The sequence below is a fragment of the Saimiri boliviensis genome, chromosome 10 (assembly GCF_048565385.1).
Source record: "Saimiri boliviensis isolate mSaiBol1 chromosome 10, mSaiBol1.pri, whole genome shotgun sequence".
Classification (NCBI taxonomy): Eukaryota; Metazoa; Chordata; class Mammalia; order Primates; family Cebidae; genus Saimiri; species Saimiri boliviensis.
In genome coordinates, this window is record NC_133458.1 from 18824918 (window position 1) to 18850344 (window position 25427).

The 25427-nt window shown below is 45.7% G+C and overlaps 1 protein-coding gene across 4 annotated transcripts in view; it reads left to right on the forward strand.

The window, feature by feature from the left end:
• The window catches only part of ATP6V0A4 (ATPase H+ transporting V0 subunit a4), a 98821-nt gene that overhangs the window by 8691 nt on the left and 64703 nt on the right, over window positions 1-25427 (forward strand). For 2 of the 4 annotated variants that reach the window (XM_074379021.1, XM_010340368.3), the window contains exons 2-5: window positions 5215-5301; window positions 19743-19969; window positions 22776-22909; window positions 25139-25217. In XM_074379021.1, coding sequence (XP_074235122.1) covers window positions 22793-22909; window positions 25139-25217 — 196 coding nt within the window. In that variant the 5' untranslated portion in view covers window positions 5215-5301; window positions 19743-19969; window positions 22776-22792. The remainder of the gene's footprint in view (window positions 1-5214; window positions 5302-19742; window positions 19970-22775; window positions 22910-25138; window positions 25218-25427) is intronic. The other 2 variants (XM_003929749.4, XM_074379022.1) reach the window with 2 other exon arrangements.

Sequence of the window (25427 nt, forward strand, 5' to 3'; positions counted from 1 at the left end):
TTACTCTGGATATTGTCTTCTGCCCTATCTTTTATTAAATCTCTTGCCATCTGCGTCTAATCCCCTTTATAACTACCCATTGGGTTCTTAATTTTGATTATCTTAGTTTTAGTTCCAGAATTTCCACTGTGTTCTTTTTATATTTCTTCTCTGCCAGGCTATTCAGTCCTGTTTTTCATCTTCATCAGCAGAGGGGATAGAATTCCTTTAAAATCTGTGTCTGATAACCTCAGTCTTTGCCACTTTTCTCCCATGAGTTCATTTCCATTGTCTGTTATTTCTTTTGTTTTCCATCGTGTGGTCATGTTTCTTTGCATACTTGGTTTTTTTAATTGTGTGCAAAATGGCAATTACACACAATTGTTTATAGAAATAACTTGAGACCTAGGAAAATGCTGTCTTCCTGTAGGCATGATTTTCGTTGTCGTTGCTTTAATCAAGTGCTTGGGAGCAACAGAAACCTGCTCTCATGTCATTCCAGTCTCTGGAATCGAGATAATTTGTGTCAGTTTATTTTGGGTACCTTTTCTTCTATCATGTAGCCCTTTAGAAATTTTATCCCCTGGGCCGGGCGCGGTGGCTCAAGCCTGTAATCCCAGCACTTTGGGAGGCCGAGGCGGGTGGATCACAAGGTCAAGAGATCGAGACCATCCTGGTCAACATGGTGAAACCCCGTCTCTACTAAAAATACAAAAAAAATTAGCTGGGCATGGTGGTGCGTGCCTGTAATCCCAGCTACTCAGGAGGCTGAGGCAGGAGAATTGCCTGAACCCAGGAGGCGGAGGTTGCGGTGAGCTGAGATCGCGCCATTGCACTCCAGCCTGGGTAACAAGAGCGAAACTCCGTCTCAAAAAAAAAAAAAAAAAAAAAAAAAAAAAAAAAAAAATTTATCCCCAAGGAGATAACCAGAGATAAGCACAAAATGCATATCTAGGGTTCTCCATCTCAATATTGCAATGTTTGTAAAAGTAAAAGCTTGGAAGCAGCTTATAATAAAATAAAGGGTAGCTAATTAAAACAGTTTTTGGGGCCAGGTATCATGTCACACCTATAATCCCAGCACTTTGGAAGGCCAAGATGGGCTGATCACCTGAGGTCAGGAGTTCGAGACTAGCCTGGCCAAGATGGCAAAACCCCATCTCTCCTAAAAATACAAAAACTAACCAGGACTGGTGGTGTATGCCTGTAATTCCAGCTACTCAAGAGGCTGAGGCGGGAGAATCGCTTGAACCCAAGAGGCAGAGGTTGCAGTGAGCCGAGATTATGCTACTGCTCTCCAGCCTGGGTTACAGAGCGAGACTCCATCTCAAAAAAACAACAGCAACAACAACAATGACAAATTCTTGGGTAACATTTAATTATTTGGGAAAACGTTTGCCATATTATACAAAACAGAAAAAGCAGGATATAAATCTATATATCAAAATAATTCCAGTTTTGTAATATATACACATATACAATGAAAAATGTTTGGAATGAATCCTCTCAAAACGTCAGTAGTGGTCATATCTAGGATGTACAATTTTGGGTGGTTTCAATTTTCTTTTTAATACTTTTTTGTGTTTCCATTTTTAAATAATGTATATATTGTTCTTATGATCAAGAAATGAAATCAAGTTAATTCTTCTCTTTTTTTTTTTTTTTTTTTTTTGAGACAGAGTCTTGCTCTGTCACCCAGGCTGGAGTGCAGTGATGTGAACTTAGCTCACTGCAACATCTGCCTCCCAGGTTCAAGTGATTCTGGTGCCTCAGCTTCCTGAGTAGCTGGGATTACAATCACCCGCCATCACACCCGGCTAATTTTTGTATTTTTGTAGAGACGGGGTTTCACCATGTTGGCCAGGCTGGTCTCGAACTCCTGACTTCAGGTGATCCACCCACCTCAGCCTCCCAAAGTACTGGGATTACAGGTGTGAGCCACTGTGCATGACCTAAGTTAATACATTTTTAACAAATATTTCACAGGAAAGCAATATAATGACAATGAAACAGATAGACCACATTTTATGTATCTGTCCCATTACCTGGAATAAATTTTCAATATCAGGGAATCTTCTTTTCCATTAAAAAATAAATAAATAAATAAATAAATAAGAAGCTAGCCAGGCACAGTGGCTCACCCTTGTAATCCTAGCACTTTGGGAGGCCAAGGCGGGTGTATCACTTGAGGTTAGGAATTCAAGACCAGCCTGCCCAATGTGGTGAAACCCATCTCTACTAAAAATACAAAATTAGCTGTGTGTGGTGGGGGTGCCTGTAATCCCAGCTACTCAGGAGGCTGAGGCAGAAGAATCACTTGAACCCAGGAGGCGGAGGTTGCAGTGAGCCAAGATTGTGTCACTGCACTCCAGCCTGGGCAACAGAGTGAGACTGTCTCAAAAAAAAGACCAGAAAAAAAAAAAACAACTTTACGTTTTAAGTTTCACACGGTACAGATTACTGCCTATCATGGCCTCTGCTCTTGGAGTGCTCACGGTCACAATGGAATGTACAGACATATCCAGGAATGGTCAGGACACAAAGAAGACTAGAAAGAAGACACAGGATATAACATAGAATTGCAGTTACAATCTCGGTGTTGGAAAACGACCTCAGAGACCATCTGGGCCAATCTTTAACCTCGGAAGAATGCCCTCTGTATTAATCTGTTCTCAGGATGCTAATAAAGACATATTCGAAACTGTGTAATTTGTAAAGGAAACAAGTTTAATGAACTCACAGTTCCACATGGCTGGGGAGCCTGAATAATCATGGCAGAAGGCAAAGAAGAAGCAAAAGCATGTCTTACATGGGGGCAGGCAAGAGAGCTTGTGCTGGGGAACCCCCATTTATAAAACCATCAGATCTCTGAGACTCATTTCCTATCAGGAGAACAGCACGGGAAAGAACCACCCCCATGATTCAGTTACCGCCCAGAGATTTGGGTGGGGACACAGCCAAACCATATCACCTTCCTATAAAGAAAGTAGGGTGTTACCGGAGTTTCATGCAGCTGCCTTTGACCTGTCCTGCTTCTTAAGGTTGTTAGTTCAACTTCTGCTTAAATGCCTCCAGTGACCAGTTTCTCACTAATTTTTAAGACAGCCCATTCATTTGTGGGATAGCTCGGGTAGAAAAGTTTGTGAGTTACTGGCATCAAACAGGTAAGGGCATTTGAAGGTGAAGTTAATACACAATTGGAAGGGAGGTCTTTTCAGCTCTCAACTCTATGATTGGCAATTTCTGGTTCCCTACAATTAGTCTTACCATTTGTGTGAAATCTTTCTGTGGGCACAACAAGCTGAGCCTTTGGTCAGATTCATCTTCTGTTTAATAAACAGAGATGTGTGTTCTCAAAGAGTAACTTTAAGCTAAGGTTTTTGGAAGTAAGCTGCAGGTTTGTGATAAACATTCCACCAATTTTTCTTCTCCAGTTTTGTTCACATAAAACTGAGAGGAACCAGATAGTCAAGTTTGGCCCCATCTTCTGAACATCCAAAGACCTCTCTCCCACTGTGTTTCTTGGCCTCTTCTAAAACTTTCCTTCATTGTCTTTCTTTCTATTTTTTTCTTTTTCCTTTTTTTTAGACAGAATCTCACTCTATCTGACAGGCTGGAGTGTAGTGGCACAATCACAGCTCACTGAAGCCTCCACCTCCTGGGGCTCAAACCATCCTCCTGCCTCAGCCCCCTGAGTAGGTGGGACTACAGGCATCCACCACCACACCCAGCTAATTTTTTTATTTTTAGTAGAGACAATGTCTTGCTCTGTTGCCCAGGCTAGTCTCGAACCCCTGGGCTCAAGCAATCCTCCCGTCTTGGCCTCTGGAAATGCTGCGACTACAGGTGTGAGTCACCACGCCTGACCTCTTTTTTCTTTTTTTGAAAATGCTTTGTCCATTTATTTCATTTTGTTTATTTATTTATTTAGAGACAGGGTCTTGCTATGTTGCCCAGGTTGGAGTACAGTGGCTATTCACAGGTGCAATCACAGTTTATTATGGCCTCAAACTCCTGGGCTTAAGTGATCCTCTCACCTCAGCCTCCTGAGTAGCTGGGGCTACAGGTATGCACCATGCCTAGCGTGACCTTGGAGAAGTCATGTAACCTTGGCATTGATGCCACGTTCTAGGAGGGGAAGATCTGGGGGAATTATGCCTTCCATCCTTTGTGACCCCTTGTCTCTGGGGTCCACAGGACTCTGCAGAGGGGGTACATGCTGCCCAGAAGGGGATTGCTATGTATAGTTCCTAACATACATGCGTGTTAAGTACTGTGAGAAACAACTGAAAAGCTATAGTGATGGCATGAAAAGACCCTGAAATGCAGAGCTCTGGGTTCTGCTTCTGGCTGTGCTACCAATTAACTGTGGGACCTCAAGCAAATTGCATCCACTCCCTGGAGTTCTGTTTTCTCATCCCTAAAGTGAGGAGGCTGAATGAGATGATCCCTAAGTTTCTTCGAGTGGTAGATTTCTATGACTCTGTAGTCAATGCAGGATATTAAGCGGAGAAAGGAGAGAAACAAGCTACTACATTTAAATTCTTGTTTTTCTCTTTTAGAAAGTGGAGGTGGAAATCACGGTATGAAACTTACCTGTGTGATTGAGTGTAAATATTATTACAGAAAACGCACATAACTGGGGAGGTGCTCTCAAGTGAAAAACTTAGGCTAGTGCTGGGTATGGTGGCTCATGCCTGTAATCTCCACACTTTGGGAGGCCAAGGTGGGAAGGGTACTTGAACCCAGGAGTTTGAGACCAGCCTGGGAAACATAGTGAGACTCCATCTCTCTCTCTCTCTCTCTTCTCTCTCGCTCTCTAAACCTTAGGCTATAGGTAAAAAAAATCCATCCATGATAAACTTCAGGGCATTCTGTTATCGCTCTTTTTTTTTTTTTTTTTTTTTTCTGAGACAAGTTCTCACTCTGTCACCCAAGCTGGAGAGCAGCGATGTAATCTTCATTCACCATAGCCTCGACCTCCCCAGCTCAGATGATCCTCCCACCTCAGCCTCCTGAGTAGCTGGGACTACGGTGCACTCCATAAGCCCAGCTAAGTTTGTTTCTTATAGAGACAGAGTCTTGCTGTGTTGCCCAGGGTGGTTTCAGACTCCTGGTCTCAAGCAATCCTCCCACCTCAGCCTCCCACAGTGTTGGGATTACAGACATGAGTTGAGCCCAGCCCATTCTATTCTCTCTATGATAAGACTTCATTTTACTAAATCTCATTTCCAGTTCCTTGGTGACTGGCAGGTGAAGACAGGATTGAAAGGAATGTAAAGCAGCTTTGCTCTGAAGAGAAGAGAAAGAGACACAGCCAAGGTACGCTGAGGTGGAGAAGAGGAAAGCTGGAGGGCTCCGTGGTGGAGGAGGATCTTCTAAGGAATGAGGTGGTCGTGCGCTGAGGGGAGTGGGGAGGAGTGGAGGGTGGAGGAGAACGGAGCTGTCTGAGAGCCACTGGGAGGGCTCTGTGTCCTGGGATGTGATCTAGAGGACAGAAAGTTGTAGAGCAGCAGTGAGCACTGAGACACCTTCCTGGAAAAGGTCGTGGCCAGGAGGAAGTGGAAATGTGCATGGCTCAGATGATCCTGGTTCCAACATCTGTAGATTTGATCTCAGTGTGCTGATTCACGAACTCTTGGACCTTACTATCAATGAATTGCATTCAATTGCATGTGTGTGTGTGCGTGCGCGCATACGATGGAGGAAGTTGAATGTCATGCCCTCTTTTTTTTTTTTTTTTTTTTTTGAGATGGAGTTTCGCTCTTGTTACCCAGGCTGGAGTGCAATGGCGCAATCTCGGCTCACCGCAACCTCCGCCTCCTGGGTTCAGGCAATTCTCCTGCCTCAGCCTCCTGAGTAGCTGGGATTACAGGCACGTGCCATCATGCCCAGCTAATTTTTTGTATTTTTAGTAGAGATGGGGTTTCACCATGTTGACCAGGATGGTCTCGATCTCTCGACCTCGTGATCCACCCACCTCGGCCTCCCAAAGTGCTGGGATTACAGGCTTGAGCCACCGCGCCCGGCCCATGCCCTCTTTTTTTTTTTTTAGCAACCTCAAATCATTCTTTTCTGTCTCAAGCACTTTGTCTGAGTGCATATTGTAATGGATGGTGGGTGGTGGAGTCAGTGCCTGGCCAAAGATGAAGAAGTATTCAGCTTGGCTAGGCTTGGTGGCTCATACCTGTAATCCCAGCACTTTGGGAGGCCAAGGCAGGTAAATTGCTTGAGGTCAGGAGTTTGAGACCAGTTATTGAAACATGGTGAAACCCTGTCTCTACTAAAAATATAAAAAATTAGCTGGGTGTGGTGGTGCACACCTGTAATCCCAGTTACTCCAGAGGCTGAGGCAGGAGAATCACTTGATTGAACCCAGGAGGTGGAGGTTGCAGTGAGCTGAGATTGCGCCACTGCACTGTAGCCTGGGTGACAGAGCGAGACTGTCTCAAAAAAAAAAAAAAAAAAACAACTATTCAACTTGAGTGGGTGATAAAATCAATTATTTGAATGAAGGCGACCTGGTGAGAATTCAGTTCAGAAAAATTAGACACTTTTTAGAAAAGTCAGAGAGTCACTTTTACAGCTAGATTATTATTTTTGGATTAAATTTCTTGCAAATATTTTAGCTGGCTCTCTATTTATCCTTTGTTATCCTCTTGTAAATTGATCTTGTACAGCTGAACACGTGATCATGCACAATATCTTCCTAATCCTGGTTACAAGGATCTGAGAACACAGGAAGCCCTGTGTCTAAAGGAATGCCCACTTTAAAGGAACATAAGTGGAACACTCATCTCTTGACCCTCAAAAGCCATTTTGTAGAAAGTCCTCAGGGCATGAAAATGCCTTGCCAGGGACCTTTGAGGCCAAGTGTAAAGCATTTGGAACTGGCAGTGTGCCCCAGCCTTGTCTAAAGAATGGTAACAGTGGCATGAAACACCAAATGTCAAAAGCAGTGTTCATTTGGATAATATAGAAGATCAGTTCTGCCCTAAGAAAGTTGTTTCTCTCAAGACCTAATGCTGAATTGAAATATTATTTTCCTTCGAAGTATCGACTGAGTTGACTTTGAGAGTATATACAAATATTCTATTTAAGGATTCATAGGAGGATGACTTTCAATGACACAATTAGAGAAATAAGGCTGTATTATGTGGCTTTGGGCAAGTCATTTAGCCTCACCGTGCCTTACTTTTCTGCAAGAGTGTATTGAACTAGATCATCTATATCCCACCTTTTGGGGGCCAGAGCTATGTGCGTTTCTTCTTTCCTCCTTTCTTTCTTCCTTTACTCTTGAGGTTCACATAGGGAGCTTAGAAAGTTTACTTTGGGCTGAGCGTGATGGCTCACTCCTGTAATCCCAGCATTTTGGAAGGCCGAGGCAGGCGGATCACCTGAGGTCGGGAGTTTGAGACCAGCCTGAGCAACATAGTGAAACCCCGTCTCTACTAAAAGTACAAAATTACCCAGGCATGGCGGTGCAGGCCTGTGATCGCAGCTACTCAGGAGGCTGAGGCAGGAGAATTGCTTGAACCCAGGAGGTGGAGGTTGTGGTGAGCTGAGACTGTGTCATTGCACTCCAGCCTGGGTGACAAGAGCGAGACTCTATCTCAAAAAAAAAAAAAAAAAGAAAAAGAAATTGACTCTGGTTTTGGATAAATCGGACTGTGTTTGCTAGTGCTTGGCCTGTTTCAACTTTCCATGAATCAGCAATGCTATGAAATGTTGCACATTTGAGAAAAAAATTGAGCTCAGACAGGAAACTTCTAGTAAAATGTCAAAGATGTCACGGTTCAAAGAGATTGTCTCAAACGTACAGCATGAGTCAGAAAAAGTAGGCGTTCCCATTTAAAAAGTTATTTTTTTGAGACAAGGTTTTACTCTGTCACCTTGGCTGGAGTGCAGTGGCACAATCATGGCTCATTGCAGCCTTGCACTCCCGAGCTCAAGTGATTCTCCCGCCTCAGCCTCCTGAGAGCTGGGGCTTCAGGTGTGCACCATTATGCCCAGCTAATGTTTAAATTTTTTTGTAGAGAGGGGTTCTCACTATGTTGCCCAGGCTGGTCTCAAACTCCTAGGCTCAAGCAATCCTCCTGCTTCAGCCTCCTAGAGTGATGGAATTACAGACACGAGCCATGTACCTGGCCCCATTGTTTAAATTTTAAATTAAAAAAAAAATTTTGGCCAGGCGCGGTGGCTCAAGCCTGTAATCCCAGAACTTTGGGAGGCCGAGGTGGGCAGATCACGAGGTCAAGAGATCAAGACCATCCTTGTCAACTAGGTGAAACCCTGTCTCTACTAAAAATACAAAAAGTTAGCTGGGCATGGTGGTGCATACCTGTAATCCCAGCTACTCAGGAGGCTGAGACAGGAGAATTGCCTGAACCCAGGAGGTGGAGGTTGTGGTGAGCCGAGATTGCGCCATTGCACTCCAGCCTGGGTAACAAGAGCGAAACTCCATGTCAAAATAAATAAATAAATAAATAAATAAAAATAAAAAATAAAAAATAAATTTTAAGAAACAGTCTTGCTATGTTGCCCAGACTGGTCTTGATCTCCTGGCCTCAAGCAATACTCCCACCTCAGTCTCCCATAGTGCTGGGGTTATAGGGTGAACCACCGTACCGAGCCATTGTTCTCATTTTCTAGATGTGTTTACCAACTAGAACTCACTGAATTTGGCGGGGGGCTGGGGGGGATGTTATCAACTGTTCCTTCTCTTGAAAAAAATAAATAAAACCCTCTCCTGATGCTTCATTTCGTCTTCAGCTGCTGCGCTGCTCCCTCCTTTCTCTTCACAGTTGGTGTTTTTGAAAGAAAGTTGTTTGTAGTTGATTTCTGTGCCCATCTTTTTATTTATTTATTTTTGACAGAGCCTTACTCTGTCGCCCAGGCTGGAGTACCGTGGCATGATCTCGGCTCACTGCAGCCTCTGCCTCTTGGGTTCAAGCAATTCTACTGCCTCAGCCTTCTGAGTAGCTGGGATTGCAGGAGTGCACCACCACACCTGGCTAATTTTTGCATTTTTAGGAGAGGTGGGGTTTCACTGTGTTGGCCAGGCTGGTTTTGAACTTCTGACCTCAAGTGATCCTCTCGCCTTGGCCTCCCAAAGTGCTGGGATTACAGGTGTGAGCCACCATGCCTGGCCAATTTCTGTTCCCATCCTTTCTTCACCCGCCACTGACTTTTCTCTGAGTCCCCAGTTCCTACTTTGAATCCTGCCGATTGCACTCCGTTGAAGTGGATCCACGGGGTCCCCAGTAACCTCCAGATCCTTCTCAGCCCTCCCCTTCATGAACACTCCATGATTCTTGAGACGTTTTCTTCTTTTGAGTTCTCACTCTTCTGATTATCCTCCTCCCTCTGTTTTTTGTTTGTCTCCTGTTGGAAATAGATGCTCGGTGCTGCAAAGAAAAATTAGCACTGAGACAAAAGATCTTTCTGCAACGTAATTTTTACTTCCTGAACTGCTAGCCATCATGCCACAAAAGTACAAAGAACAAAGGGCATACACCCAAATTTGTTCCTTATTCCTTATGCATTTGGGGTTGTCCTTACTGCTGTGTCTGATCTTTATTGACTAGAGTCAGACTTCACAATCTAAACTAAAACCCGATTGGCTAACAACTTAAAACTTTTTTTTCTTTTTTTTTTTTTTTGAGACAGAGTTTCACTCTTGCTACCCAGGCTGGAGTACAATGGCACGATCTCGGCTCACCGCAACCTCTGCCTCCTGGGTTCAGGCAATTTTCCTGCCTCAGCCTCCTGAGTAGCTGGGATTACAGGCACGTGCCACCATGTCCAGCTAATTTTTTGTATTTTTAGTGGAGACAGGGTTTCACCATGTTGACCAGGATGGTCTCGATCTGTTGACCTTGTGATACACCCGTCTCAGCTTCCCGAAGTGCTGGGATTATAGGTGTGAGCCACCGCGCCTGGCCTAACTTAAAACTATTCTAAACAGGTAAAAGCAGTGGAGAGCTGGAACATGCCTGTGAGCACATCCAGCACACATATCTTGGTTAAAGTACAAGGACATAGAATCTACTATGTGCCTGTAAACATGGCATACCTAACAACTACACAGGATAGGGCTTGACAAAGAGTTATTAGCACACTTACAATTTATTCTTTAACAAGAAAATAAACTTTAAAAAGAGACTTTTCTACTGCCCACATCTCCTCTGAGCAGCCTTAAAATCCTGGAATTTCTCTGTATTCGGGCTTGGACCCCCATTGCCTCTCCCTAGCTATGGGCTAAAGTGTGCCACCCTGTTCCATTCGTATGTTGAAGTTCTAACCCTGAGGAGCTGAGAATGTGACCATCTTTGGAAACAGGGTCTTGGTGGAGGTAATTAGTTAAGATGAGATTATACCAGAGTGGGGTGGGCCTCTGATCCAATATGACTGGTGTCCTATATATAAAAAGGGATTCGGACACGGACACATTCATGTGAAGGTGAAGGCATAGTTTGGAGTGATGCTTCCACAAGCCAAGGAGTGCCAAAGATTGCCAGCAACCACCAGCAGCCAGGCAAGAGACATGGAAGGTTCTTCCTCATACCCCTCAGAGGGAACCAACCCTGCCTGCCATCTTGATTTCAGACTTCCAACTTTCAGGGCTGAGTGATACATTTCTGTTGGTTAAGCCACCTGGTTTATGGTACTCTGTTACCACAGTCCTGGGAAACTCATACACCCATTCTGCTCCTCAGACTAGTGGTTGTCCAGTGTTTTGGTCTCAGGTCCTCTTTACACTGTTGTTTTGTTTTTTTTTTTTTTAGAGATAGGGTTTCACCATGTTGGTCAGGCTGGTCTCGAACCTCTGACCTCGTGATCCGCCTGCTTCAGCCTCCCAAAGTACTGGGAGTATAGACGTGAGCCACTGCGCCCGGCCTGACACTGTTAAAAATTATCGGAGTGCAGGCTCAGTGGCTCACACCTGTAATCCCAGCACTTTGAAAGGCCAAGGTGGGAGAACTGCTTGAGGCCGGGAGTTTCAGACAAGCCTTGGCAACATTGTGAGATCCCAACTCTACCAAAAAAAAAAAAAAAAAAAGAAAAGAAAATTTCTTAAAAACAGTTGCTGAGAAGATTACGAACAAGGCAAGGACATTCTCCCTCACCACTCCATTTCACATCATAGTGGAGTCCTAACTAATGCCATAAGAAAAGGGAATGAAAACCGTACTGATTAGGAAGGAAGACATAAAATTTTATTCACAGATGACTTCATTGCCCATATGGAAAATCTGAAGGAGACTGGGCGCAGTGGCTGATGCCTGTAATCACAGCACTTTGGGAGGCTGAGGTGGGTGGATCACAAGGTCAGGAGTTCAAGACCAGCCTAGCCAAGATGGTGAAACCTCGTCTCTACTAAAAATACAAGAAAAAAATTGCTGGGCATGGTGGCCGGTGCCTGTAATCCCAGCTACTCAGGAGGCTGAGGCAGAGAATCACTTGAACCCGGGAGGCAGAGGCTGCAGTGAGCCAAGATCGCACCACTGCACTCCAGCCTGGGGGACAAGAGCGAGACTTGTCTCAAAAAAAAAAAAAAAAGAAAGAAAGAAAGAAAAAAGATAAAAAGAAAGAAAATTTGAAAGAATCAACAACAAAAAAGGCTTCTTGGAACTAGTTTAGATTTTGTAAGCGAAACTTGTCTCAAAAAAAAAAAAGATAAAAGATAAAAAGAAAGAAAATTTGAAAGAATCAACAACAAAAAAGGCTTCTTGGAACTAGTTTAGATTTTGTATCACAAATCTCCTTCTCTCCACACCTGTTCATAGGACCAGCAGAAGCAGGGTGCTTTTAGCTGGTAAGGCCAGCAATACACCTTCACTGTGCTACATCAGGGGAACATTAACTCTCTAGCCTGTGCCGTCATTTAGTTTGCAAGGATCTTGATCATCTCTCTGGTTCATAAAATATCACAGTGGTCTATTACACTGATGATAATATACTGATTGGACCTAGTGAGCAAGAATAACAACTATCATAGACTTATTGATAAGACGTTTGGATTCAGAGGAATAAAGTCAACAAAAATTTATGGGCCTTCTCTGTGAAATTTTTTTATTTTTATTTTTATTTTTCATTTTTGAGACAAAGTCTGGCTTTTTTGAGACAAAGTCCAGTCACGCCACACTGGAGTGCGGTGACGTGATCTCAGCTCATTGCAGTCTTGACCTCCTGGGATCAAGTGATCCTCTCAACTCAGCTTCCATGTACCTGGAACCACAGGCATACATCACCACGCCCAGACTTTCATAGAGATGAGGTCTCACTGTGTTGCCCAGGCTGTTCTGAAACTCTCTTTCCCCAGCCATCCCTGACATTGCCCAATGGGCTCATGAACAAAGTGGCCATGGTGGTTGGGATGGAGGTGCTCATGGGCTCGGCAACATGGACTTCCACTTGCCAAGGCCAACCTGGCTATGGCCCCTGCTGAGTGCCCAGTCTGCCAGCAGCAGAGACCAACACTGAGCCCTCAAGATGGCACTATTCCCTGGGGTGATCAGCCAGCTATGGTACTGGGGGTCCATAGACTGGTACCAATCCATGGCCTGTTAGGAACTGGGCCACGTGGCAGGAGGTGAGTGAGCATTACCACTTGAGCCTCCACCTCCTGTTAGATCAGCAGCGGCATTAGATCCTCATAGGAGCGTGAACTCTATTGTCAACTGTGCATGAGAGGAATCTAGGTTGTGTGTTGCTTAGGGATCTGATGCCTGGTGATCTGACATGGAACAGTTTCATCCCAAAACCATCCCCCACCAGCCATCTGTGGAAAAATTGTCTTCTACAGAATAGGTCCCTGGTGCCGAAAAGGTTGGGGACGGCCGCCTTCCTGCATCTCTTAGTGTGACCCTGCTCTTTAATTAAGGTCAATGGGAAACTGCAACACCACCAGCCAGGTAGGACCACAAATGGCTCACACTCCTCAGGAATAAAAGTTTGGATCTCTCCACCCGGTAAAGAACCATGACCAGGGCCGGCCGCAGTGGCTCACACTTGTAATCCCAGTACTTCGGGAGGCCGAGGCAGGCAGATCATGAGGTCAGGAGTTTGAGACCAGCCTGACCAACATGGTGAAACCCCGTCTCTGCTGAAAATACAAAAAAATTAGCCAGGCATGGTGGCAGGTGCTTGTAATCCCAGTGAGCTGAGATCATGCCACTGCACTTTAACCTGGGTGACAGAGTTAAAAAAAAAAAAAGAACCATGACCAGCTGAGGTGCTTGTTGAAGGCAAAGGGAATATTGAATAGGTATTCTGTAGTATAGGTAGTTATAAAAACTGGATACAACCACATCGCCAGTTCCAGAAACAAAGACTATCATCATCAATCAGAATCTTTTCCCTTATTATTATTATTATTTTTATTTTAGAGACAGGGTTTCACCATGTTGGTCAGACTAGTCTCGAACTCCTGACCTCAGGTGATCCGCCTCGGCCTCCGAAAGTGCTGGGATTACAGGTGTGAGCCACCGCGCCTGGCCTTTTCCCTTATTTTTTCTGAACACACTTTTGCATATGTATATACATATTAAGCAAATACCTGTTTTCTTCTCTCTTTTCCCCTTATTGTGAAATATAAGATATATTGATTTCATATCAGTATTTAAGTACTGTTAATTTTACATCATAGTAATGAAATTATGGGGTACAGGAGAAGAATAAACACCCCTCAAGGAGTTTACCACCTCTTCTGGGGAAGAGATTAGTGCAGTTTTAGTCATATCATGTTGGGTGGAATTATAACCCTATCATTGTCTTTATTTGGAAATAAAATGTGGTTTAAGAGTTGTGTAGGGCCGGGTGCGGTGGCTCACGCCTGTAATCCCAGCACTTTGGGATCAGGTGGATCACGAGGTCAGGAGATCAAGATCATTCTGATTAACACGGTGAAACCCCGTCTCTACTAAAAATACAGAAAAAATTAGCCAGGTATGATGATGCGTTTCTGTAATCCCAGTTACTCAGAGGCCGAGGCAGGAGAATCGCTTGAACCCTGGAGGCAGAGGTTGCAGTGAGCTGAGATCGTGCCACTGCACTCCAGCCTGGTGACAGAGTGAGACTCCATCTCAAAAAAAAAAAGAGGTTGTGTAGGGGTGCCAAGCTGACAAGGGCTGGACTTGGGATGGTTATTTTTATGGTCAACTTGAGTGAGCTAAGTGATGCCCACGTAGCTGGTAAAACATTGTTTCTGGGTGTGCCAGTGAGGGTATTTCTCGACTAGATTAGCATTTGAACTGGTAGACTGAGTAAAAAAATATTCCATCTATGTGCCTATCCTTCCACCAATACTACAATCTTTTTTTCTCTTTTTTAAAAAACATTATTATTTTTTTAATTAAAAAAAAAAAAAGATAAAATTTCTGACACCTCCTGCTTAAAACCCAAAAGGTCAGAAGGATCCTGAGGCCCCGCTTTCACGGTTTGTAGTCATACTGAAAATCAAGAGCTGGCGAGCTTTTGCGCTTCTGCTCCACGGGAGGTTTCTATATCCTCCCTGAGCTCACCTTAGTTTTTTTTTTTTTTTTTTAGACAGAGTCTCACTTTGTCACCCTGGCTGAGTTCAGTGGCATGATCGTGGGCTACTTCAGCCTCGACCTCCCCAGGCTCAGGTACTCCTCCCAGGTTGGCCTCCCAAGTAGCTGGAATCACAGGCACACACCACAAACCTGGCTAATATCTTTATTATTATTATTCGTAGAGGTGATGGTCTCCCTGAGTTGCCCAGCATGGTCTCAAACTCTTGGGCTCAAGCAATCTGCCTGTTTTGGCCTCCCAAGATGCTGGGATTACAGGCGCGACCCATCGCACCTGGCCCAGTACTACAGTATTGATTACTGGTGCTTACAGTAAGCCTTGAAGTTGGTAGAGCGTTTCTCACACTTTATTCGATTCAGATCTTTGCTGATACCACCCAGGCTAGAGGAGCAGAGATGCCTCGTTACTGCTCCACACGTGACGTTCACCACCAGTGATGGGGAGGGGAGCTTATTATCAATGGGTGGGGTAACAGTTCTGATTAGGTTTCTTCTGACACCCCCAACAGGGGTGAACAAGGGAGCCTTGTTACCACAGAGTGGGGCTGAGGTTCAGACTCCCCACTCAGCCCGGAAGGCTAGGCTCCCCACTTGGGCTTTGCTGGCAATGGGGTGGCGTTTAGCTGGATTCGAGTGTTGATTCTCTGAAAGTTTTCTTTCTTGGTAGGCTGCGCCTTTCCTGGTCCTTTTGCAGGAGCGAGCAGGTTTTCTCTGGAACTTTTCTGCTGCACATGTTACTGGCTTCTGCTACAATGAGTCTGGAATATACAGGTTGATTATCTATCCCTTATCTGAAATGCTCAGACCAGAAGTGTTTTAGATTTTTTCAGATTTTGGAATATTTGCATATATATATATATAATGAGATGTGAGATGTTGTGGGGATGGGACCCAAGTCTAACCACAGAAGTCATGTATGCTCTTTTTTTTTTTTTTTGAGATGGAGTCTCGCTTTGTCCCCTAGGCTGAAGTGCAGTGGGGTGATCTCGGTTCACTGTAAACTTTGCCTCCCGGTTCAAGTGATTCACCTGCCTCAGCCTCCTGTGTAGCTGGGATTACAGGCACTCACCAACATGCCCTGCTGAATCTTTTTGTATTTTGGGGGAGATGGTGTTTCACTATGTTGGCCAGGCTTGTCTTGAACTCCTGACCTCAGGTAATCTGCCTGCTTCGGCTCAATCTGTAGGAAGTAACAGGAAAACCCAGAGAACTCAACCTCTGTGTTGGTCCTTGCATCTTGAGATTCCTAGAGGCTTTGTTTTCTGTCCGTCTTTCATAGTCTGCTTATGTTCTCTGTGCATATACTCTACAGGGTTTTTATTTTTACTGACTGGGAAGAAAAAGTATTTCTACTCCATTTTTTCCAGATGCAGAAGCCAAAGTAAAAAAAAATTTTTTTTTTTTTTTGAGACAGAGTCTCACTCTGTCCCCAGGCTAGAGTGTAATGGTGCAATCTCGGCTCACTGCAACCTCTGCCTCCTGGCTTCAAGTGATTCTCCTGTCTCAGCTTCCCGAGTATCTGGGACTACAGGCGGGTGCCACCACACCTGGCTAACTTATATATATATATATATATATTTTTTTTTTTTTTTTTTTTTTAAGATGGAGTTTCGCTCTTGTTACCCAGGCTGGAGTGCAATGGCGCGATCTCGGCTCACCGCAACCTCCACCTCCCGGGTTCAGGCAATTCTCCTGCCTCAGCCTCCTGAGTAGCTGGGATTACAGGCACACGCCACCATGCCCAGCTAATTTTTTTGTATTTTTAGTAGAGACGGGGTTTCACCATGTTGACCAGGATGGTCTCGATCTCTTGACCTCGTGATCCAACCGCCTCAGCCTCCCAAAGTGCTGGGATTACAGACTTGAGCCACCGCGCCCGGCTAATTTTTATATTTTTAGTAGAGTTGGGGTTTCACCATGTTGGCCAGAATGGTCTCATGATCTGCCCAACTCGGCCTCCCAAACTGCTGGGATTACAGGTGTAAGCCACCCCGCACCTGGCCCGAAGTAATATATTTAAAAATGTGAAACAGATGATGCCATTCCCTTGCTTAAAATTTTCCAAGGGATTCCCAATGCTATTAGAATAAAAGCCAAATTTCTAATTGGCCCAGCAGACTTCACATGTCTTGCAGACCTCACGTGGTGTGGCGTCAGCCTCCTGGTCTGACATCCCATGCACATATTTCTTTTTTGTTTTTTTGAGATGGGGTCTCACTGTGTCTCCCAGGCTGGAGTACTGTGGTGCGATCTTGACTCACAGCAATTTCCACCACCTGGGTTCAAGCGATTCTCATGCCTCAGCCTCCCGAGTAGCTGGGACTACAGGTGTGCACCACCATGCCTGGCTAGTTTTTATATTAGTAGAGAAGTAGGTGGGGGTTTTACGGTATTTGCCAGGCTGGTCTCGAACTCCTGGCCTCAAAGTGATCTGCACGCCTTGGGTTCCCAAACTGCTGGTATTACAGATGAGAGCCACCACACCCCACTATGTCTCCACTTTCTAAATAAGCCTCTTCAATTTTTCAGATAAGGTCACTGAGGCCCTGGGGTTAAATAGCTTTCCCAAGGTCATGCATGGTAAATGGCAGAGCTGGCATCCTGACTCCGGCTGTCGGGCCGGAGCCTCTGCTCTTAACCATTAGGATGTACTCTTTTTCCCTTATGTTCCTGGGTGGTTTCTGAGCACCCAGACGTTTAAAAACTGCTGCCCCACCCACTGGCTGGGAGACACCGCAAATGCCCGCCTTGGGGAAGAACAGGATAAGGGTGGGCGGGGGAAATGGAGAGGGGAGGGAGGCCCGAATTGAGGCCAGGGTTCCTAGTGCCTCCAGAGCTCATACGAAGGGAGAGGTAGAGTCAACACTGGTAATGCCTTTTTGCAGTTTTCAGTTCTTATCTTCCTGCTCGCCTTTGCAGATCTTGAGTTCAGCCTTTGGAACGCCACCCAGGTGAGTCTGGATTCTTGGGCGGATCTGCCCTGGCTGGATGGGTGGGTGCAGCTCTGCCTGTCAAGAAACCCAAGCAGCTCCCTTCCTCTAGGGCCTCAGTACAGAACACCTGCTCCCTCAGAGGCCTGGGCCTCCAGTGCCCAGGTTCACAATTGCTGCGTCTCCTTAGCTGATTTTTTCAAACCGCCTACACCCAGCTGCTTCCCAAGCTAAAGTTTGATTTCTCACTGTGTTCTCTAAACAATGGTTCTAATATGATCATGCACAGGTATCAGCTGAGGAGCTTATTAAAAATGCAGATCTTGGCCAGGCAAGGTTCACACCTGTAATCCCAGCACTTCGGGAGTCGGAGGTGGGAGGATTACTTAGGCCAGGAGTTGGAGGCCAGTCTGGGCAACATAGTGATTCCCTGTCTTTATGTTGTCACATTTTCTAAAAATAAAAATAAAAATAAAAAAATTAATCAAGCATAGTGATGCACACCTGTAGTCTTAGCCACTCAGGAGGCTGAGGTGGGAGGATCGCTTGAGCCCAGGAGGTTGAGGCTGCAGTGAGCAGTGTTTGCGTCACCACACTCCAGCCTGGACAACAGAGCAAGACCCTGTCTCTTAAAAAAAAAAATGCAAATCTCAGACAATCTAGGAAATTGGAATCCTGATGGGATATTTGATATTAGGGCAAATTTAATAATTATTGAATTTTAGGAGTGACTAGTATTTTATGTGTTTGCATGTGTGTGTGTGTGTGTGTGTGTGTATTAAAGAATCCTTATCTTTTAGAGATATATGCTGAAACATTTTTGAAAGAAATAATATGTGTGGGATTTGCTTCCAAATAATCAGAGGTGGGTAGGGGAATTGGGAAGGGTGTGGATGATAGAACATTCACTAACTGCTGTGGCCGAGTGGGGGGGACATGGGGGTTCCCTGTACTATTTTCTGTACTTTTGCAGTTGTTTTAATGCTTCCATACTAAAAAGTTAAAAAAAAAAAAAAAGCACGCCCCTCACTCATTCTGGGGTAACTTCTAAGGCCCCCCCCGGGGGGCGGGGAGGGGAGAATCCCTGCAGGGGATCTGTGCCATCGCTCTGGAGAAGCAAAGCTGTTGCAGCCGCCCTCCCCCACCAAAAGAAACTACCTAATTGGCTTGTTCTGCCCCGCCCACCCTCTGTCAAATAGTAGGAAAAGACAAGACCCCCTCCAAAGGAAAAGGGTACATTTGCTTCTGTCTCTTTTTACCTGGGCCACAGTGGAAGCTGAATTTTAGCCATTGGGCATTTTGTAAGGAGTCTTCTATTTTTCTTTGAAAGTAGAATGTTTGGTTAATAGTTGATAGGATGGTGTGATTTTTCTATTTTCCAAAACTATTTTTATTTTTTCATTTTGTATTGTTGTTATTTTTGAGTTGGAGCCTGGCTCTGTCACCCGGGCTGGAGCGCAGTGATCTCGGCTCACTGCAACCTCTGCCTCCTGGGTTGAAGCAATTCTCCTGCCTCAGCCTCCTGAGTAGCTGGGATTACAGGTGTGCGCCACCACGCTCTGCTCATTTCCTTCTTTCTTTCTTTTCTTTTTTTTTTGGGGGGGGTGGGGGGACAGAGTTTCGCTGTTGTTACCCAGACTGGAGTGCAAAGGCACGATCTCGGCTCACCGCAACCTCCGCCTCCTGGGTTCAGGCAATTCTCCTGCCTCAGCCTCCTGAGTAGCTGGGATTACAGGCACGTGCCACCATGCCCAGCTAATTTTTGTATTTTCATAGAGACGGGGTTTCACCTTATTGACCAGGATGGTCTCGATCTCTTGACCTCGTGATCCACCTGCCTCGGACTTCCAAAGTGCTGGGATTATAGGCGTGAGCCACCGCCCGGCCTCTGCTCATTTCTTTTTGTATTTTTAGTACAGACAGGATTTCACCATGTTGGCCAGGTTAGTCTCAAACAACTGAACTCAAATGATCCGCCCGCCTCAGCCTCCCAAAGTGCTGGAATTACTGGCGTGGGCCACCGAGGACCCGGCCCCCAAAACTCTTTTTAAACGTTATTTTGTTTCTACAGGTTAAAGGGATATTTTGGTTTGCCGGGGTCCTTCTAAAGCCTCCAAGAATCTTGTCCTCCACCCTCAGCTTCCTGAGGGGCAAGTTACTTTCATTAGAAAACAAATGAATGCTTCCTGCTGAGGACTTAAGGTCATGGCAGAGGGCACAGGGGGGCGGGGGCCGAGCGGGCTGGCCGGTGGGACAGGTTTGACTTCACCCACAACAGGTCCGTGTTGATACAACAGAGCCGCCTCCTGGTTATTTGGGAGCCTGGGAGGAGAAGGAGCCGGGAGGGGCGCTTCGGGGAGGCCACCTGTGGATTCACCGGCTGCAGCTCCGCCCAGGACAGCCCTTAGGGCCGCCAGACTTGTGGCTCCCTGCTGCGTGCATCAGGTCGGGGAAACCACTGTCTACCCCAGACCCCCACCCAGGACCGGCCTGGAGGAAGCTGGGGTAAGAAGGGTGTTGATGCTGTGCTTTTGATCTGCATGAAGCGAATGCCTGGGGTCTCTGGTCTACGTTCGCTTGGCTGTAGTTCTACTAGACTGGGCAGTAGGAAAGCTTTGAATTCATCTTGAAGTCAAAAGGTACAAATATGGGGCCAAACCATGCACTTCTTCAGGGATGATGTTTATCCTCTGGTCCACACGTGGGAAAATGGTTTCGGAGCGCCCACTGGGTGGTCCTGTTGACCTAGACTGGTGTGCTAGTGGAAACAGGGCGTGCGTCTAGCCTCATGGACTTCACTGGTTTGTGTGTGGAGAATCCAGGGAGTTAAACAAGTGATTGCAAATGATTGCTCTTCTGGGAGCATGCAGGAGGGGGCTCAGCTCCTTGGGGGTGCTGGGGGTGCCAGGGAAGGCTTGCGGAGGAAGAAGATCCTTACGTGGAGACTGGAGGAGTGACAAGGTCATGCGGGGCATGGGACGGACAGTGGAGAGGACAGAGTTGAGGTTCCAAACCCGGGGAAAGCCTGGGCAAAGGTCCTGAAGGGGATGGGAGCTGGGGAGAAACACGGGTCCCTGGAGAGGCCAAAGCTGGAGGAGAGCACAGAGGAGGCCAGGTCCTGCAGCCTTTGGCTGGGCAGCTTGAGGACGTTAGACTTGGTCCGACGGGGAACCGGGACAATGGATCGGCCCAGGAGATACTCTGTACATGAACAAGTTAAATCGACTCTGGAGGTGTGGAAGTTCTTCCAGAAGGTTGACTTGGGGGGAAACAGTGTGGTTTGGCAGCAGGAAGGCCATCAGGATCTTTGGGAATAGCTTCTGTGCCCTCCTTCTGCCCTTGGCTCTCATTTGGCCTTCAATTGAGCCATTGGAAAGAGCTTCACTTCCTTCCAATCCCTGGGAGGTGTCCTTCCCTGCCGCCTGTTACCCAAGTGACACCAGAGGCAGTCCGACGGGCAGCATGACTTTGATGGTCTATTAAGGAGTGGAAAAATGTTCAGGAGTGACAAACTGCTACACCCCAGGGTCTGGAATGCATTGATTGCTGTTGGGAGGCCTCTGACGCACCGGGGCTGGGTTTCCTGGCTGTGTATGCTGTGTGTGGACTGGTGGCACTGGCTTGGAGACCATCTCCCAGTTTCACAGTTAAACTCTGGACGTGCCATCTGTTAGAGCATGGTGGATGTTTTAATCTATTTCAGTCTATATGTTTGAGATTCCCCTTTCAGGAGTGTAAGTCTTAGTGTTTTTTTTTTTTAATCAGCAGTGTCGATACGCACTTAAGTGCGGAAATATATCTTGCAGGTCAGTTTTGGCTTACCTAACTCACAGCATTCCCCTCCCCCACCTACCCGTGGGTGTCCTTCTTCCATATATATGACATACAGATTTATTCCTGCTGACTGCGCAGGGCTCTATTTAATCATTCTCCTGTTGATGGATATTTAGGTTACATCCCTTTATTATAATGATTACATACAATGTTATAAGAAACATCCTCGTTCATCTGTTTCTCCCTACATATCCAGATCTATCTGGATAAATAGCAGTAGAAATCTTGATTTGTGGGTATGAGGGATAGACGATGTGACAGACATTGATAAATTGCTCTCTGAAAAAGCTACAAAGAATTTACACTTTAACATTGGATATACCCAATGGGCATATGGATTCACCAAACCTTGTTCTGATGACAAAAACTATTTTTCCTGACTAGACAAATTGAGGACAAAGTATTCTGGAATCCAGAGTTGGTTGGATACCCAGGATTGAGTTCCGGAGTGCCATTCTAGTGTATGAAAGGGCCTGTTTTCTCATACTTTCTATAACTTGAGTCTTTAGTCATATTTTAAAATATTTTGCCAGCCATGTACAGTGGCTCATGCCTATAATCCCAGCATTTTGAGAGACCAGGGTAGGAGGATCACTTGAGTCCAGGAGTTCAATACCAGCCTGGGCAACACAGCAAGATCCTGTCTCAACAAAAACAATTTAAAAATTAGCCAGATGTGGTCGTGCACACCTTTAGTCCCAGCTACACAGGAGGCTGAGGTAGGAGGATCTCTTGAGCCCAGGAGGTTGAGGCTATAGTGAGTTGTGTTTGTGCCACTGCACTCCAGCCTGGGTGACAGAGCAAGACTCTGTTTCGAAAATAAAGTATAATATTTTGCCAGTCTGATGGATGGTATAAAGTGCTATCTTGTTTTTGTTTTTAGAATCAGGATAGCCAAGCATGGCGGTATGTACCTATAGTCCCAGCTACTCAGGAGGCTGAGATGGGTGGATTACCTGAGCCTGGGAGGTTGAGGCTACAGTGAGCCAAAATTGCACCACTGCACTTCAGCCCTGGGCAACAGAGTGAGACCCTGTCTCAAAAAAAGAAAAAAAAACTCTCCCCAAATCAGGAGTGATTCCTAATGCATTTATTTTCCCTGTTAGATTTTAATTTATCTTAAACATTTCATCCAGGCTGGGTGTGGTGGCTCATGCCTGTAATCTCAGCACTTTGGGAGGCTGAGGTGGGAGGATCACCTGAGGTCAAGAGTTCTAAACCAACCTGACCAACATGGAGAAACCCCATCTCTACTAAAAATACAAAATTAGCTGGGCGTGGTGATGCCTGCCTGTAATCTCAGCTACTCGGGAGGCTGAGGCAAGAGAATCTGGGAGGCAGAGTTTGCGGTTAGCGGAGATCACACCATTGCACTCTAGCCTGGGCAACAAGAGCGAAATTCCGTCTAAAAAAAAAAAAATGTCCTAAGGTTTTCACACATTTATGACCTTAAATGTTAATATCTTTTTCTCCTTAGACCAAGGCTGGGCCAAGATGTCGTCTGTGTTTCGAAGTGAGGAGATGTGTTTGTCACAACTGTTTCTCCAGGTGGAAGCTGCGTATTGCTGTGTGGCTGAGCTTGGAGAGCTGGGATTGGTTCAGTTCAAAGATGTAGGTACTGAGTTCTTTGGAGATAAGAGGAAGGCAGGGGCGGGAGCGGATAACTCTTGCACAACACTTGTTTGTGGTGAACAGTAGCCATTGTGTAGGGAGAGGAGCTGTGAGCTGAAATTGATGAAATTCTGTAGTTCTAGTGCTTCTTGCTGGGATTTGTCATGACCAGGCAAGTCATTAAAAAGTGTGTTACTCCTCCCTCCATGTCTGTCTCCTCTGTAGGAATGTCTTGAAGCTCTAATGCAATCACTACATCTAGATGTCATGGAATTTTTTTTTCTTGTGTAGCATCTTCAAACATTGAATATAGCCAATGAGTATGTAGATTACCAAACCTTGTTCTAACTGTAAAAACTATTTTTCCTGACTAGACAGGTGGAGGACAAAGCATTCTGGAGTTCGGAGTTGGTTGTAATACCCAGGGTTGAGGTCCAGAGTGATATTCTGGGGTTAGGGTGTCTTGATTATGACATTGGAGTATCATTTCCCAGGGGCAGTTTAGATCCTCACCAAGCTCTTAGTCTAATTTAGAAAATCAGTCCTTCTTTACTTCTTCACTAAGGTCAAGGTCAGAGCTAAGCTCCTGCAGGGAAGGATCATATCTTGTTCTTCACATCCCTAGTTCTTCACGCAGGACCTCATATGAAGCAGGTCCTCAATAACATTTATTGAGCTGAGCTGAGAGTTGAAGTTGTTTTTTGTTTTTGTTTTTGTTTTTTTTTTTTGAGACGGAATTTCACTCTTGTTAGCCAGGCTGGAGTGCAATGGCGCGATCTCGGCTCACCGCAACCTCCGCCTCCTGGGTTCAGGCAATTCTCCTGCCTCAGCCTCCTGAGTAGCTGGGATTACAGGCACGCGCCACCATGCCCAGCTAATTTTTGTATTTTTAGTAGAGACGGGGTTTCACCATGTTGACCAGGATGGTCTTGATCTCTTGACCTCGTGATCCACCCGCCTCAGCCTCCCAAAGTGCTGGGATTATAGGCGTGAGCCACCGCGCCCGGCCAGAGTTGAAGTTTTGTTTGTGACTATGATACATTACATGGAGCTGTGTAGTCTTCAAGGCCTGGTTGTTTTCATGACCCCACTGAGGATTTTCAGGCTCATTTAGATAGCCAAGCCAGAGAAATAAGGAAAACTTAGATGAAGAAGGTCCTTCCTTCTTTCCTTCTTTCCTTCCCTCCTTCCTTTCCTCCCTCCCTCCCTTTCCCTCCCTCCCTTTCTCCTTCCTTTGACAGATACATGATTTGAAAGATACATGATTTGAAAATGACAGATATATGACTTTCTCCCATGCCGTGGAATTTTTCACTTTCTTGATAGTGTCCTTGGATGCACAAAAATTTTAAATTTTGATTAAATCCAATTTTTTTTTTTTTTTTTTTTTGAGGCAGCGACTTGCTCTGTTTCCCAGGCTAGAGTGCCCTGGTGCAGTTGCGGCTTATTGCAGCCTCAACCTCCCAGGCTCAAGCCATCCTCCTGCCTCAGCCCCCTGAGTAGCTGGGACTACAAGTGTGTGCTACCACGCTTGGTTAATTTTGTAATTTTTTGTAGAGACAGGGACTCGCTATGTTGCCCAGGTTGGTCTCGAACTCCTGGGCTTAGGCGATCCACCAGCCTTGACCTCCCAAAGTGTCGGGATTACAGGCATGAGCCACTGCAGCTGGCCAGGACTTCGTTTCTTTTAGAAACGGTAGGGTGAAAGTTGAAGCATTTGGGCGATTGAGTATAAAAACACCAAGGGGTGTTTTGCCTGTAACTCACCTGTCATGTGCATGGAAGTATGTATTCCTAAGATAATTCCAGCAACTTCTCTAGCATTAAAAAGATAATACAATAACCAAAAGAGGGCGGGGCGCAGCGGCTCACGCCTGTAATCCCAGCACTTTGGGAGGCTGAGGTGGGTGGATCACCTGAGGTCAGTAGCTTGAGACCAGCCTGGCCAACATGGTGAAACCCCATCTCTACTAAAAATATAAAAATTAGCTGGGCATGGTGGTGGGTGCGTGTAATCTCAGCTATTTGGGAGGAGAATCGCTTGAACCCAGGAGGTGGAAGCTGCTGTGAGCCAAGATCACACTACTGCACTCCAGCCTGGATGACAAGTGAAATTCCGTCTCAAAACAAAACAAAACAAAACAAAACAAAACCAAAAAACAAACCAAAAGGAATATGTTGGCAGCTGTTGCTACTAATGTGTGTCTTGTGATTTTTTTTCTCCCCTAGTTAAATATGAATGTGAACAGCTTTCAAAGGAAATTTGTGAATGAAGTCAGAAGGTGTGAATCACTGGAGAGAATCCTCCGTAAGCCAATTTTTTTTGCTTACTGTTCAAATGTGAACTGGCAAGGGTGTCCAGAGTTTGCACATTAACAAATGTGTCCCTATTTGCAATACTTTTTGAGGTGGTCCTGGAGGACCACCTGGAGGGAATGGAGGGGGCGTTGGGGGTGGGATCCCGGAGCTGTGGCAGCTCCTCGGACAATTCAGGCAGCTGAGGTGAGCGAAGGGCACA